The sequence below is a fragment of the Manis javanica genome, chromosome X, assembly GCF_040802235.1.
Source record: "Manis javanica isolate MJ-LG chromosome X, MJ_LKY, whole genome shotgun sequence".
Taxonomy (NCBI): domain Eukaryota; kingdom Metazoa; phylum Chordata; class Mammalia; order Pholidota; family Manidae; genus Manis; species Manis javanica.
Genome location: NC_133174.1, coordinates 17,809,751 through 17,824,751, shown reverse-complemented (window position 1 = coordinate 17,824,751; position 15,001 = coordinate 17,809,751). Strand labels below are relative to the sequence as shown.

Genomic DNA, 15,001 nt, shown 5'->3' with positions numbered 1-15,001 from the left:
CTCTTAATACAGTAAAAGACAGAATTAAAATACCTTTCTCTTTGAAAAGGCCATGCCATGGTCTTCATTATTTGTTAAATTTCTAAAGTGCTTTTCTTCCCAGGAAGCACATTACAAACTGTCTTCTGACCTGATTCAATTCAGCTCCTTTGCAGGGGAACCACCCTTCAAAATGCACCAGAAACAGATCAGAGAGCTTGCAAATGGAGACAGAGTTCATTTGCATGAATATCACATTTTATGAAGTGCAACACCATTGTTTATCACTAAGGATTGAAATTATGTCATCCCTTTAGGCAGAATATTCTCAATTACAAGCTCGAGCCAAACTACTGTAGACAAGTTGTAGATTCCTTAGAAAGTGGACTTCTAATGGCAGTGCTGACAATCTATTAACAGCAAGAGGGCTAATGGCTGCCACTAAAAATATACTTAAAGATTACAGTAATAAAGACACATTTTCAAGTGCCTGTGAGAAGTTCAAGGATTTTTTTTTTAATGTTGCTGTTAGAAATAAGCCGACCTATCCTTTTGGCACTTGATTTTGTCTCATAAATGAGCTTAATCTAAGGTAATGCTGTTGTACTGCAGCATTTTTTTGTTGTTTGATTTTGAGGGGGTTGGGTGTCTTTTGGCAGAATTATCTATGCCTTTAATGAAAAGTTTGTAGAACTGTGGGATTTTAAGTCTGGAAAGAATCTTAATGATCAGCAAGTCATCCCTATTATCCCTAGAGGAGACTTGAGATTCTAAAAAGTAATGGGCTAGAGCTTATAAAGGGAATATGAGTGCCATGGGGGAATTGATGACATACCTGAAGGCATTAATATTTTCTCACCTATATCATTATTGCATGATCTCCTGGCCTTAGTTATCTTTCCTTTTTCCTACCATATTTTTTAATGATAAAGGTAATATATGTTTAATACAGAACTATTAGAAAGTAAAGAATAAAGAGATGAAAAGCCTCCAGCAGTCTGAACACCCAGGGTAGTCACTGTTAAAATTTGGGGGCTATTGCCCCAATCTTTTTTCCATCTACATGTGTGTATTTCCTTTTATGAAATTGTAGTCATGCAGAAGATTCTATTGCAAAGTCATTTTTACTTGGCAGTGGCTCACGAACATTTTCTTACATTATTAAATATTTTTTAAGGACTTGGTTTTCATCAGCTGCTCAGTATATCATCTCAGAGTTGTACAAGATTCCTCTAACTTATTAGGGGGTTTGCAGTTTTGTCTGTTATGAATATCTAACAGACAAGAGTACTGCAATGAATATCCATGTACACAATAAAGACTTATTTACATCTCTGATTATCTCCTCAGAGAAAAAAAAACCTATTGCCAAAGTACCCCTCAGAAAGGCATTATTATTTTACCCATCCACCAAAAGTAACATGAGTATGGTTTTTTTCCTCAGCCCTCACTAGCCATTACAAATTAAAAAAAAATCTTAGGATAGTGACATCACCAAGATAGCATCATATTTCTTGTGAAGGAGAGCCAGTTCAGGGACAACCTAACAACTATTCAGATACACCACTGAGAAAACCCTAGAACATGGGGGCTCATGAGGCTGAAGCATCCCCTGCACCAGAGAACCCAAGACAGACTGAATTAGAAGCATAAGGAGAGCAGCTACATACTGACCGCATTGCCCTTCCCCCAGGCCAATGCAGCACTATAAGGAGAAGTCTCTCAAGCCTCTAGTTCCTCCAGCGGGAAAAGAGAGCCTAAAGTAGACCTCCCTCTCTCCCAGCATTCTAGGTTACTTCTTGAGAGCCCCCACTCTGGTCTCACTCCACAGGGCAGGGGAATCTGCCAGGCTTGACCACTGGGAATCTCATGACAGAGAAGTGGGGAGGGGCTTGCAACAACCAGCACTTGGATCTTGGCAGACCGACTTCCTACCTGCAGGAGCCAAGTAGTAGCCCCAGCCAGCAGCTTCATTCATCTGTAGAACCAAGTGTGTGGCTTAGTCTGAGCAACAGGGTACAGGTGTGTTTGATTTGGGTACTCAAACAAAAAGATGTTCTGTGCCAGGAGCCTGGTCTGCCTCTGACCAGGCACAGGAGTTGAATCATAGGCCCCTACCGCTCCATCCCCACCCCTTGCTGCCTGAAGCTCCCAGCCCCACCTGACCAGAAAGGCTGGCAAGAACACTGGGAAGCTGCATACCTGAGCAATGTTTCAGCTAAGAGTATGGCAGGCAGAGTTGACTGCCTGCAAAGCCAGTGTTGGATGTGGATGGTATTCTGGCTCTTCCCAGGCAAGGGAGATAATTCATAGCCTACCCATTGCAGAGTGTAACTCCCAGCCCCTCCCAACCAGAAGGCCTGATTGGCAAAAACTGGGAGCCTGCTTAGAGTTGACTCTCCTGTCTTGCTCAGGCAGGGGAGCCACGTTGTGTCCTGTTCACTGCTGAGTAAAGCTCCCAGTCATTCCCAACCAGAAAGCCAGGCCATAATACCTGAAAAGCTGTGAAGCCCAACAACACTTGAGCAGAGAACACAGAGGCAGAGCTGATAGAAAAGCAAAGCCAATGGCTTTGTTCAGGCAGGAAACTCTTGACACAGGTCAGTTTGAGTCAAGACCACAAACAAAAAGCCTTTCTGGCCTTGGAGCTAATTCTGCTGTGCCTGGGTAGGTAAATTAACTCATAGTCCTATCTATTGCTTAATACAGCTTTCAGCCCTCCTGACTAGGGAAGCTAGCCAGAACACACAAGAATCTGCATAGCCCATCTAGTAGCCCTGCTTCCAGTGGTACTTGAACAGAGAGCATAGCCCTTGGCTCTTCCCATCTGCAGAACAAAACCAGTGGCCCTGTCCAGCCAGGGTATACAATACACAGTCTTTCCTGATTTGGGTCCCCAAACAATGATTTGTGTGGTCCCTGGAGCCCGTCCTGCTGCCCTCACCAAGGTAAAGAAGCCAATTCTTAGCCCCACTTATTACTGAGTATAGTACCCAGTCCTGACCATCCAGTAAGCCCTATCAGAGAATCCAAGCAACCATGGAGTCCCTCACCCTATCAGAGCTCAGGTAATGGCCTCACCCAGAAATAGACCCTGATAGCAAAGCTCACCTGCCCAAGAACATTACCAGGCAGACACATCCAAAAACCCAAACTGAGCTGATTAGCAAAGAACTATCTCTGCTAAAGTGAACCTGTAAAGTGTGGATGAGTAGACTGCTTACTCAAATGTAAGGAATAAAGGATCATGAAAAATCTGATAAATATGACACCACCAAAGGAAATGAGTACAGCCCCAATAACTAACCCTAAAGAAATGAACATCTATGAATGGTCAGATAAAGAATTCAGAATACTCCTCAAACAAGTTTAGTAAACTACAGTAACACAGAGACAACTAAACAAAATTAAGAAAACAATGCATGAACAAAGTGAGAAGTTCAAATGAAGAAATATAAACTGTCAAAGAAACAAACCCAAACAGAAACCCTAGAGCTGAAAAATACAATGACTGAGCTAGAGAATTCAGCAGAGAGCTTCAAAAGCCAATTCAACCATGCAGAAGAATCAGTGACCTAGCACACAGAACATTTGAAATTATCATTTGGAGCAACAAAAAGAAAAAAGAATGAAAAACAGTGACGAAAGCCTACAGGATTTATAGGACACAGTCAAAAGGAACAGTATTTGCATTATAGGGATTCCAAAAGGAGAAGAGAAAGAGAAAGGACAGAAAGCATATTTAAAGCAATAATGGCTGAAAACTTCCCAAACCTGGGGAGAGAGAAACAGACATCCAAATCACTGAGGCACAGAGAACATCAACTAGGTTGAACCCAAATAGGACTATACTGAGACACATTGTAATTAAATTATCAAAAGTCAAAGAAAGAAAAACCATAGAAATCAGCATGAGAAAGAGATAAATTACATACAAGGGAACCCACATAGGACAGACACATTTCAGGCCAGGAGAGAAGGGGATGATATATTCAAAATATTGAAAGGAAGGGGAAAAAAAACCTGTCAACCAAGAATTCTATATCTGTCAAAGCTGTCCTTCAGAAATGGAGGGATAAAGACTTTCCCAAATAAACAAAAGCAGAGGGAGTTCATCACCACCTGCCTTACAAGAAATGCTAAAAGGAGTTCTTTGAGTAAAAAGATACTCAGTAACATCTTAAAACATAAGAACCTAACATAAAACTCACCAGTACTGGTAAATGTACAAAGTTAGATTCTGTAATGTGGTAGTGGTGATGGACAATTCACTTATAACTCTAGTTTACAAGTTAGTGAACAATAAAAGTAACCGTAACTACAACAACGTGTTATTGGTTATACAATTAAAAAGATGTTAACTATAACATCAACAACATAAAATGTGAAGCAGAGAAGTAAAAGTATAAAATTTAGGAATTCTATTGAAGTTAAGTTGTTATCAGTGTAAAGTAGGGCATTATCATTTTAAGACAGTCTATGTAAGCCTCATGGTAACCACAAGGGAAAAACCTGTAGTATAATTACACAAAAGAACATGATAAAAAAGTCAAAGCATATTGATACATAAGGACATCAAAACATACACACAAAAGATGGCAGGATACAAAGTAATTAACAACAGAAAACAGCCAGAAAACAATTAACAAAATGGCATTAGTAAGTCCATGCTTACCAGTAACTTCTTTAAACATAAATGGATTAAGTTGTCTAAAAGACATAGAATGGCTGAATGGATAAAACAACAAGATCCAAAGATATGCTGCCCACAAGAGACTGACTTTAGCCCTAAAGACTCACATAAATTGAGAATGAAGGTACAGAAAAAGATATTTCAAGCAAATGGTATTTTTTTTAAAAGTGGTAGCTCTGCTTTATCAGACTAAACAGACAACTGAAAATGGTAAAAAGAAACAAAGATCATTATATAATGATAAAGAGGCTAATCTGTCAAGAAGATATGACAATAGTAAATATTTGTGCACCCAACATCCGAGCACCCAAATATAGAAACAAAGATCATTATATAATGATAAAGAGGCAAATCTGTCAAGAAGATATGACAATAGTAAATATTTGTGCACCTAACATCCGAGCACCCAAATATATAAAGCAAAAAACTAACAGAGCTAACAGGAGAAGTAAGCAACAGTACAATAATAGCTGGGTACATTAATACCCCACTTTCAGTAATGGCTGGATCATCCAGAGAATCAAGGACACAGATTTGAACACCACAGACCAAATGGATATAAAAGTCCTATACAGATTATTTCTGACAACAGCAGAAAACACATTCTTCTCAAGTACACATGAAACATTTTCTAGGACAGATCACATGTTAAGGCCACAAAATAAGTCTTAGCAAACTCAAGAAAATCGAAATCATACCAACAGTCATTTCAGTCTTTGACCACAGTGGTCTGGAACTAGAAATCCGTACAGGAGGAAAATTGAAAAATTCAGAAATACATAGAAGTTGAACAACACTCTCAATACCCAGTGGATCAAAGAAGTAATTAAAGGAGAAATAAGTATCTTGAGGTAAACAAAAGTGGAAACACAACACACCATAACAATAAATGCCTACATTAAGAAACAAGAAAGGTCTCAACCTAACTCTTTGCTTTAAGGAACTAGAAAAAAAACCAAACTGAACCCAAAATTAGCAGAAAGAAAGAAATAATAAAGATTAGAGCAGAAATAAATGAAATAGAGAGCAGGAAAATAATAGAAAAGATTTACAAAATGAAGACTTGGCTCTCTGGAAAGATAAAATTAACAAACCTTTAGCTATACTAACCAAGAAAAAGAGAGGGTGGGCCCAAATCAACAAAATTACAAATGAAAAAGGAGACATTACAGTTAATACCACAGAAATGCAAGGGATCATTAGAGACTACTATGAACCAACAAACTGGACAACCTAGAAGTAGAAAAATTCTTAGGAACACACAACCCCCTAAGAATGGGCCAGATAGAAATAGAAACTCTGAACAAATTACTAGTAAGGAAATTGAATCAGTAATCAAAAATGTCCCAACAAAGAAAATCCCAGGAGAAGATGGCTTCACTAGTGAATTCTACCAAACATTGAAGTAATTAATGCCAGTCTTCTCAAACACCTCCAAAATATTGAGGAAGGTACACTCACAAACTCATTTTATGAGGCTAGCATTGCCCTAATACCAAAGCTAGGGAAGGACACTTGTCAGAAAACTACAGGCCAATATCCTGGATGAATATAGAGGTAAAAATTCTCAATAAAATACTAGCAAATTGAATTCAGCAGCACAGTAAGAAGGTCATTCACCATGATCAAATAGAATTTATCCCTGGGATGAAACTATGGTTGAACAAACACAAGTCAATCAATGTGATATATCACATTAATATAATGAAAAACTCATGATCATCTCAATGTTGAAAAGGCATTTGACAAAATTCAACATCTGTTCACGATAAAAACTCCTAATAAATTATGTACAGAAGGAATGTACGTCAACATAATAAAGTCCATATATGACAAGCCCACAGCTAACATCATACTTAATGGTGAAAAGTTGAAAGCCTTTCCTCTAAGATCTGAAACAAGGCAAGGGTGCCCAGTCTCATCACTCATATTTGACATATAGGAAAGTCCTAGCCAGAGCAATCAAGCAAGAAAAAAAAAGTATCAGAACTAGGAAAGAAGAAATAAGATCATCTCTATTTGCAGAGTACATGATTGTATATATAGAAAATACTAACCACTCCATCAAAAAAACAGATCTAAATCCATGAATTCAGTAAAGTTGCAGGATACAAAATTAACATTAAAAAGCCAGTAGCATTTCTATGCACTAATAATTATTTGAAAAAAGAAATCAATTCCATTTATAATAGCATCAAAAACAATAAAATACTTAGGAATAAGTTTAACCAAAAAGATGAAATATCTCTACACTGAAAACTGTAAGACATTGATGAGAGAAATTGAAGAAGACAGATAAATGGAAAGGGATTCCACGTTCATGGAGTGGAAGAACTTTGTTGAAATGCCCATACCACCCAAAGTCATCTATAGAGTCAATACAATCCCTATCAAGATTCCCATCGCATTTGTTTTTTTTACAGAAATGGAAAAAAATCCTTAAATTTATATGGAACCTCAAAAGACTCGAAGTAGTCAAAGCAGTCCTGAGAAAGAAAAACCAAATGGGAGACAACATACTTTCCAATTTCAAGCTATATTATAAAGCTACTATACAGTGTCATCCAAACAGTATGGTACTTCATAAAAACAGACACACAGACCAATGGAACACAACTGAGAACCCAGAAATAAATCGATGCAAGGGACCTAAGAATAGTCAATGGAGAAAAGACAGTTTCTTCAACAAATGGTATTAGGAAACTTGGATATTCACATGTAAAAGAATGAAACTAGACTCCTATCTTATACTACTCACAAAAATTAACTCTGAATGGATTAAAGACTTCAGTGTAAGACCACAGACCATAAAACTCCTAGAAGAAAAGCTCCTTGACATGGGTGTGGGCAACAATTTGTGGATATGACACCTGAAGCACAAGCAACAAAATAAACAAGTGGGACCACATCAAACTTACAAGCTTCTGCACAGCAAAAGAAACAACAAAATGAAAAGATAACTGTACAAAGATAGGAAAATATTTGCAAACTGTATATCGAATAAGAGGTTAATATCTTAAACCTGTACAACTTATACAGTACTGTGTATCAGTTTTATTGTAACAAAACTGGAAATTTTAAGTTGGAAAGATAAAATCTTTAGCAATGTGATATGTAAAAAGGTATTTCATTTCACTCATTTTGCATTTCTTTGATTACAAATGATGCCAAACATTTTTATAGTTAATTTTTATGTCTTTTGTGAGTTGCCTGTACATGCCATATACTTATATTTTTAATGAAGGTTTTTAACCTTTATTATTAAGCACTAGCACTGTTTAAAGAAGATCCATAATTTGTAGTTAAATGTTGCAAGATTTTTCCCCTATTTTTTTTCATTTGTCCTTTACCTTAATTCATGATGGTTTTTTTGAGATATAGAAGTTTTTAATTTTTATATAACCAAATAATCAATCTTTTCCTTTCCGGTTTCTTTCTTTGCTTTTATGCTGATACCCAAAAATATTTGTAAAACACAAATCTGATTATGACCCTCCATTGATTAAAATTTTCCAGGGGCTTTTGGGAAGTTTTTAAAAAAATTCAGCTTCCTTCTGGTGCTCCAGCCCTCAGCTACTGCCATCCCTTAAGTACTTGGGCTTGTTATCAAGCCAAGTCATTATACTTAGTCCACTCTACCGAGTGCCCTCTGCTTGGAAAGTGAGCCCTCCACCAGCTCCATGGGTTTACTCCCCACCTCAACCCCCTCTTCCCATGTATCACCAAAGCCCCGGTTCGGACATGACCACTTCCTGTGCAGCACCTGGTTCCCAGGAGACTCGGCAGCATTTTGTAAAATGAGTAACTCAAACAACAAGCAAAGTCTAAAATGGCGAATAGGAGAATTGGCTCTCAGGGCCAGTTTAGGATCAAAAAGCCCAGTGAGGAGCAACAAAGGGAAATGGCAGAGAGCCCAGGCCACATGTGCAGGGCAATCAGAAGTGGGGGGATCAGAGTTGGGTGAGGGGGGGAAGCTGCAGGCAAAGGGCAGAAGGTCAGATCGACTGGCAGCCCTGGAGGCCTAGCGCACAGGGACCACAGCCCAGGACTGGGCTCCCCCGAAGGCTGCAGGACAGTGTCAGGAAGGCCCAGGCTCTGAAAGCACCGGGCAACAGTCACCTGACATCCCTAATTGGAAGATCCATCTTACCATCCAAACCGCCACCTCCACAGTCCCCCACACCAGCAAGTGGCATCCCGGCATTCCAGTTTCACAGGCCAGAAACCAGAGCCACTCGATTCCTCTTCCTCCCACACCCCACATCCCATCTGTCGGCAAATCCCATTGGCTTAAGCTTCAAAATGTGTCCAGACCACGTACTGCTTGATTCCATTTAGATTTTCTGGAAAGGCAGGCAAAACAATTGAGACAGAAAACAGATGTGTTGCCATAGGCTGGGGGCAGAGCGACTACAAAGGGTCCTGAGGGAATTGGGCAGCTGACGGAACTCTCCTACACCTCGGTTGTGGTGATGGTCACACATACAGGCATTGTCAAAACTCAGAGGTGTACACCAAGCAGGGTGAATTTTACTTTAAGTAAATTACACATTAATAAAACCATGGGAAAGAATATACCAGGACTCCAGCCATCCCTCACTGTCCTGGCGGCCATCACCCTGTCCCAGGTGACTCCAATCAAGCCACTGTGGCCTCACTTGTCCCTGGATGTGCGCTGCCTGCTCCCTTCTTGGCATGCGGTCTGGAAGGCACTTCCATTCACATGGTCCCCTCCTCCGTCTCCTTCAGGTCTTGCTCAGGTAGTGTCTTCTCCACGAGGCCCGCCCTGAGGACCCTCTTTACAATCGCAGCACAGCCGCCCTCCATTCCACACCCCCATCTGCTAGCCTCGTTTTATTTTGCTCACAATCCAGGGTTCCATCTGACATACCACATATTCTGTTTGTTTATTGTGAGGCTCCTCCTCATATCCGTGAGGACAAGGATTTTTGTTTCATTTCCTGCTACCCCCGGTACCTAGGACTTTGTCTGCCTGGCCAATAAGAGAGACTCAGATAAATTTTGTAGAGGGAGGCAAGGAAGGCCAAGAGAGCCCCAAGAACCAATGGAGATGGTCAGCACATCACTGCCCCTGAAATGCCCTCAGCTCCTCTGCAGAGACAGTTTCGGAGAGCAGAGACCACAGCGTGCACTTGTGTTTGTGTGCATGGGTGTTTCAGGGCAGTGGTTGCCTTTTGGGTTCGCCGCCACCTCAGATAGCTGACCTAACAGATGCCTTCTCTCAAATTTCTCTCCAGAAGCAGATGTTCCAGGAGAGGAGTAGCCGGATGCTGCAGGCCTTGTCCCCGAAGCAGAGCCCCGTGAGCAGCCCCACCAGGAGCCGGTCCCCCTCCCGCTCCCCGTCGCCCACCTTCTCGTGGCTCCCAAACAAAGCTTCTCCCCCCTCCTCGCCCAAAGCAGCCTCGGCCTCCATCAGCAGCTTGAGCGAGGGGGACGAGGATGAGAAGTAAAAGCTGCTGGCAGACAAGAGCTATGCCACACAGGCTGGGGAGGAGGGCGGGCTCACCAGGGATGCCAGGGTGGTGGGTGAGGGGCAGTGGTGGCTGCAGCTCAGCAGGGAGACCCTGAGCTCTGCTAAGGGGAGGCCTGGGGACCAGCTGTCTTTCAGTCTCTCCTCAGCCTATGACTTGGGCTCTGCATGGAGGTTTCTAGCTGGACAACCTATACAAACCTTAGTGTCATCAGAATCACTCCACTATAACCTTGTTAAGGAGAGATGCAGAGCACCCCTGGGAGCCCAGCACCTGGCGGGCTGTCTTCTTCGTTGGTCCTTACACCCACTGCGACCACGTACACCACCGATGAAGCGGCTGTTTCCTCAACCTGCTACTTTGGCTCATAAGGGCCCTGCACGTTGCCTCCTACCACCTGAGCTCTGCCAGAATACAGTGGTTTCCAATAAAAGTGGCAAAGTGCTTCTGAAATAGACAAATCCCAACTTTCTCAGTTTAGCCAGAGACCTGATGTTGCAATGCACTGATTCTTCCCAGTTCCAGGAATGTGGCACATACACAACCTGTTTTAGGTCACATGTAGAAAAGGTCATCTAGTGTGGACCTTAACTTCTTACTCTAAGGACAGATTTGTCAAGGAGAATGCCCAATCAGGCCTAAAGTGCCCCTGGTTGTACTTTTTCATCATTGGTTTGACTTGTTTTCCAGCAATTCCCTTAATCTGTGGGAAATGCAACAAATACATATAACAAGAGGAGCTGCTTTGCTTTGGCTCCAAGTTCAGCAGACGGCACCTGTTTCCTGAAGCTTCTCCTTAAAGGACGCTATTACGGATTGGCTTTTCCCATTTCTGACCAATTAGCAGTTTCATAGACCTCAAGTAACAGTTTGATGTACCAAACCACATAGTATATACCACTAGGGGTGCTACCTGCACGTATCTCTGTGCATCAATTAGGCATTCCAGGGCGTACATTGTATGCAATATGAGTATATGGTGGCAGCATTTACAGTACTTTCCTCCTGCTCACACCCCAGTGCTCCACAGCAATCCTTGGTCTAAAGAACTCCCTGGTTCCCCTCTGACCTGGGCACTTCCTCAAAAGCTCATCCTTGATTCCTGTAGAAATGTCTTGTCCCAACCAGGAAATTAGTATGTTGTTCTCATGGCCTCCCATGATTATTTTTGGCTGGAGGGAGGCTCTGAAGAGCTTCCCAGAGCACTGTGGCAACCTCAGTCTGACCTCAGCATCTGAAAGGTCCGGGTAGTTCTAGAGTTATCCCCAGCCCTCGGTTTGCCAAAAAGCATGAAGATTCTAAACATTCCTGCCGAGTTGTTTGAAGTGACTGTCCTCCAACCACAAGTAGGAAACAAGCAGGTAGAGTCAACGTCAGAACCACACTCTTGCACAGATGAGGCATTGCCTGTCTGTCCCAGTAAAGCCAGAGAAAGAGTTGGGGCCTGACCAGAGGCCCGAACCTCTCATGAATGTCATGAATGTCAGAGCCCAAGAATCTCTTGTGACAGAAACACCTCTTTTCAGAGGCCCTGGGAACGAGCCTTCTGGGTGAAGAGAGGGGCAACCAATAGGAAGCAGCAAGTCTTTCCCCCTTGTGTTGGGGCTGAACTACCTCTCTGCCCTACTGGACACAAGTGGTGTTAGGAAGCAAAACCATAACCATGAAGCTAAGCTGGCTTGGAACCCCCTTGTGCCTTGCAGGACAGAGAGCTGGTGGGAGTGTAAGGAGAAAACTTCTCTTTGCAGTCAAAGCCCAGAGCGTTGCTCTGCTTGGCGAGCGAGACCCCGTTCTTCTGTTGTGCCCATTTGGTCTCTCTCCCGCCACGCACCCAGGGCAACATGGGCACGCACTGCCTGTCCCAGCAGGTTGGCACTTTTAGCAGCGAAAGGAGCAGCAGACCAGCTGGGCAAGGTCAGGTGGTGAGAACAGGGGAAGAGAAAAGGGGAAAAGGGGTACTGGGAGAGAGGAAAGGAGGTTAAAGAAAATCTGTGCTCTCAAACCACTTCAGGGCCTCCCAGAACGGGGGAACCGCTCTCTTGGGCAGGCTTTTATGGGCTTACTCCACGGCCCAGGGCAGACAGATGCCCTCTCACCCAAATTCTGCTCTGAAGCAAATAGCATGGGGTTGATGTATCAGGCTGATTAGTTGGCAGGTCTTACATGTCACACTGACAGGTGCCACTTATGTGACTCAGACTCGGTGCCATCACAGCTGCCATTTATGGGAGAGACCAATGCCTGGAATATTCCAGGGATGGAGCTAAACAAGCCACAAGCAAGTTCTAATCTTACCCTATGTCTCCTACCTGACTTCTAACAATGCCTCCCCACCCTCCTAAGGCTAACAAGACTCCTGAGAAGGAATTGGGGGGATTTTGCAACCCAACTTCTGATGCTTCCTAGCCACCAGTTTCTCCCAGGAGGAGATGGGCTGTTCTTTGTCTGGGCCAGCCAGTCAACAGTAATGGCCAGGGCTGGAGGAGAGGCATAGAAATTCATTGCAAGCTTGCAGAGATAAGCAGAAATGACAAAAAGCAAGGAAAGGGTCTTTGTCCTGGAAAGGGAAGGAAGCTTCAGACTGAGCACTAGAGAGCAGCCACTTTGGGTCGCAGCGGGGCAGGTTAGGAAGATGGGTGAAAGCGGGATGAAGGAAGGTGGCCTGTGGGGAGCAGTCACTTTCTGCTCCCTTTCCAAGTGTCTCACCCCCCAAGAGCTGAGGCAGACAGGCTTCCTTTCACAGACCCCAAGGACAGTGGGCACCCCTGTGGGCTGTGGCACCTGGACACCTAGCTTCCCCAGTGTGGTGCCCCTCCGTTAGCTGCCACATCCTTTTCCCCAGGGCCCTGAATCAGACATTTGCCCTTCCACCAGCTAAAACTACAGCAGAATGTCAAAGTCACATGAATGACCCATTTCTGGCCAGCTAGCTGCCATGCACCTCGACCCTGCAAAGGTGCAGGATCCCAAGCTCAAGAGCAGCTGTCCTGAGACTAAGGCTGCCTTCTGACCAGCTCGGCGGCGAAGACACTTTACCTTGGCCATGGGACACAGTCTTGAGGGAGGGATGGGAAGAGTGTGGATTGTCTTCTCTCCATCTTCAGGACTTCTCCCAGCCCCCAGGCAAGCCCCAGGGAGAGGTGCCAGAGGGCGACGCAGACCCTTCACCACTAGTCTTGACCACCAGATTTTTTTAAAAAGAACAAACTCATGAGGCATTAGCAACTCCTACTTGTCTCTAGACTTGAGATTTTTGTTGTGTTACTGCAATATGTCCCAGGACAAAGCCATAAAAAGACCATACATACTTCAGACTATGCTGTACCGTAAGACAAGACGACAACTCGTCCAGGGGCCCAAGCCTTTGCTCTGGTGCTGACACCATGAACTACTGGAATCAGCCCACCCCTCCCCACCCTCCCCACTCCTGCTCCCAAACAGGGCACAACATTCCCAACTCGTTTTAAATAAAGGGATGCAGAATTGCACTTTGGCTCACCGAGTTTCTCTCCAGTGTGCTGTTGTGGGTTCCTGCGGATGAGTTCCAGCTCAGCATGGAAAATACAGGCATAGCAGCTGTCCTGGCTCTGTGCAGTGGTGGCCCCAGCCCCTCAGAAGGCCGCGACTCTGCCCCGGGCAGCACGGACCAAAGTCTTGGAGCTACCAAAGGGCTCCCACCTGACGTAAAAGCTAGTTAGGAACAGACCAACTTGGAAGGGGTGGGGGATCAGTTAGAGAGCCCAGGGAGGACCCTGAGTTGCAAGTCCCACTGCTAACTTGCTTTGTGACCTTGTCCAAACCACTTCACTTCTCTGGCCTCGGTGCCTACTTTTGTAAAATGAGGGGGGTTGAAGGGAACGGTTTCTGAGGTCTCCTTTGCCTATAAAGGTCTCTGAATTTATGAGGCAATCTGCATTGTCCTTAAGTTTCTACAGTTAGGATGCCCTCACTGAGCGACCACAAGAGGGTGCTTACCTGTCTGGGTGGGAAGCCGGAGAGGTGGTCCTACCAGGCCCTTGGAGCCCCCACAGCTGTTAGCGTCCCTGGTACACTCATGCCTCACTCTCTGCAGGCTCTGGCACTCCACCCACCTTTATTTTGCCACCTGATGGAAGGATATTCACCTGTGCCTAAACATTGGGGAGTGGCCATTTCAACCCCTTTTCCATGTTCGGGGGAAAAGCTCCTTGGTCAGTCAGCTGGAGACAAATCAGTGGGGTGGAGACGCTAAATCAGGATCTCAGATGTCAACAATTAAGCCAGAGGTCAATGTTCTTAGAATTGTGCTCAAGCCCTCCACTGGCTGAATTTAGGAGCATCTGTTAACTCCACCTGGAGAGGTTGAGGTCTTTGAAATGACAACAGTTTTAACATTAGCCTAGACTCTAGAAGAAATAAAGCCAGACCTGTATTCAGCAAGGGAATTCATTTAAAAACACAATACTTATTATTCATTGACCATATTGCCTTTGCCACCTAGATCGAGCACGTTCTTGACAGGTTGTATTTGGAGTGACAGTTACAGGTTTCTTCTTGACTTCCATGCTGCCTCAGAAATGGTCTCAGGGAAAAACAATCAGGTCTAAGGCCGAATAAAATTCATGTTCAAAAACTCTGTCTTCTGGTATTGGAGCCCTCATTGGCTATTGGAGTTGAATGTTTAAGTGACTTCTCCAGGCATTTAGCAGTAGCTGTTTGATAAAAGGACTCCCGCAGAGACGCTTTTCAGACAAAGCATGACAGTTCATAAGCATCAAAGTACACCCAGTGATCAAAGGCTTTAAGAAACCATCAAGTAAAAACAATAACCCAGTAAAATCTGAAAATATCATTTAGG

General features: G+C 43.6%; 1 protein-coding gene across 5 annotated transcripts in view; it reads left to right on the top strand.

Annotated features, from left to right (window-relative positions):
* The window catches only part of PCYT1B (phosphate cytidylyltransferase 1B, choline), a 115,779-nt gene extending 102,125 nt beyond the window's left edge, over positions 1-13,654 (top strand). For 3 of the 5 annotated variants that reach the window (XM_037026417.2, XM_037026419.2, XM_073227640.1), the window contains one exon: positions 9,931-13,654. In XM_037026417.2, the coding sequence (XP_036882312.1) occupies positions 9,931-10,143 (213 nt within the window). In that variant the 3' untranslated portion in view covers positions 10,144-13,654. The remainder of the gene's footprint in view (positions 1-9,930) is intronic. The other 2 variants (XM_073227639.1, XM_037026416.2) reach the window with 2 other exon arrangements.
* Positions 13,655-15,001: the final 1,347 nt, after the last annotated feature.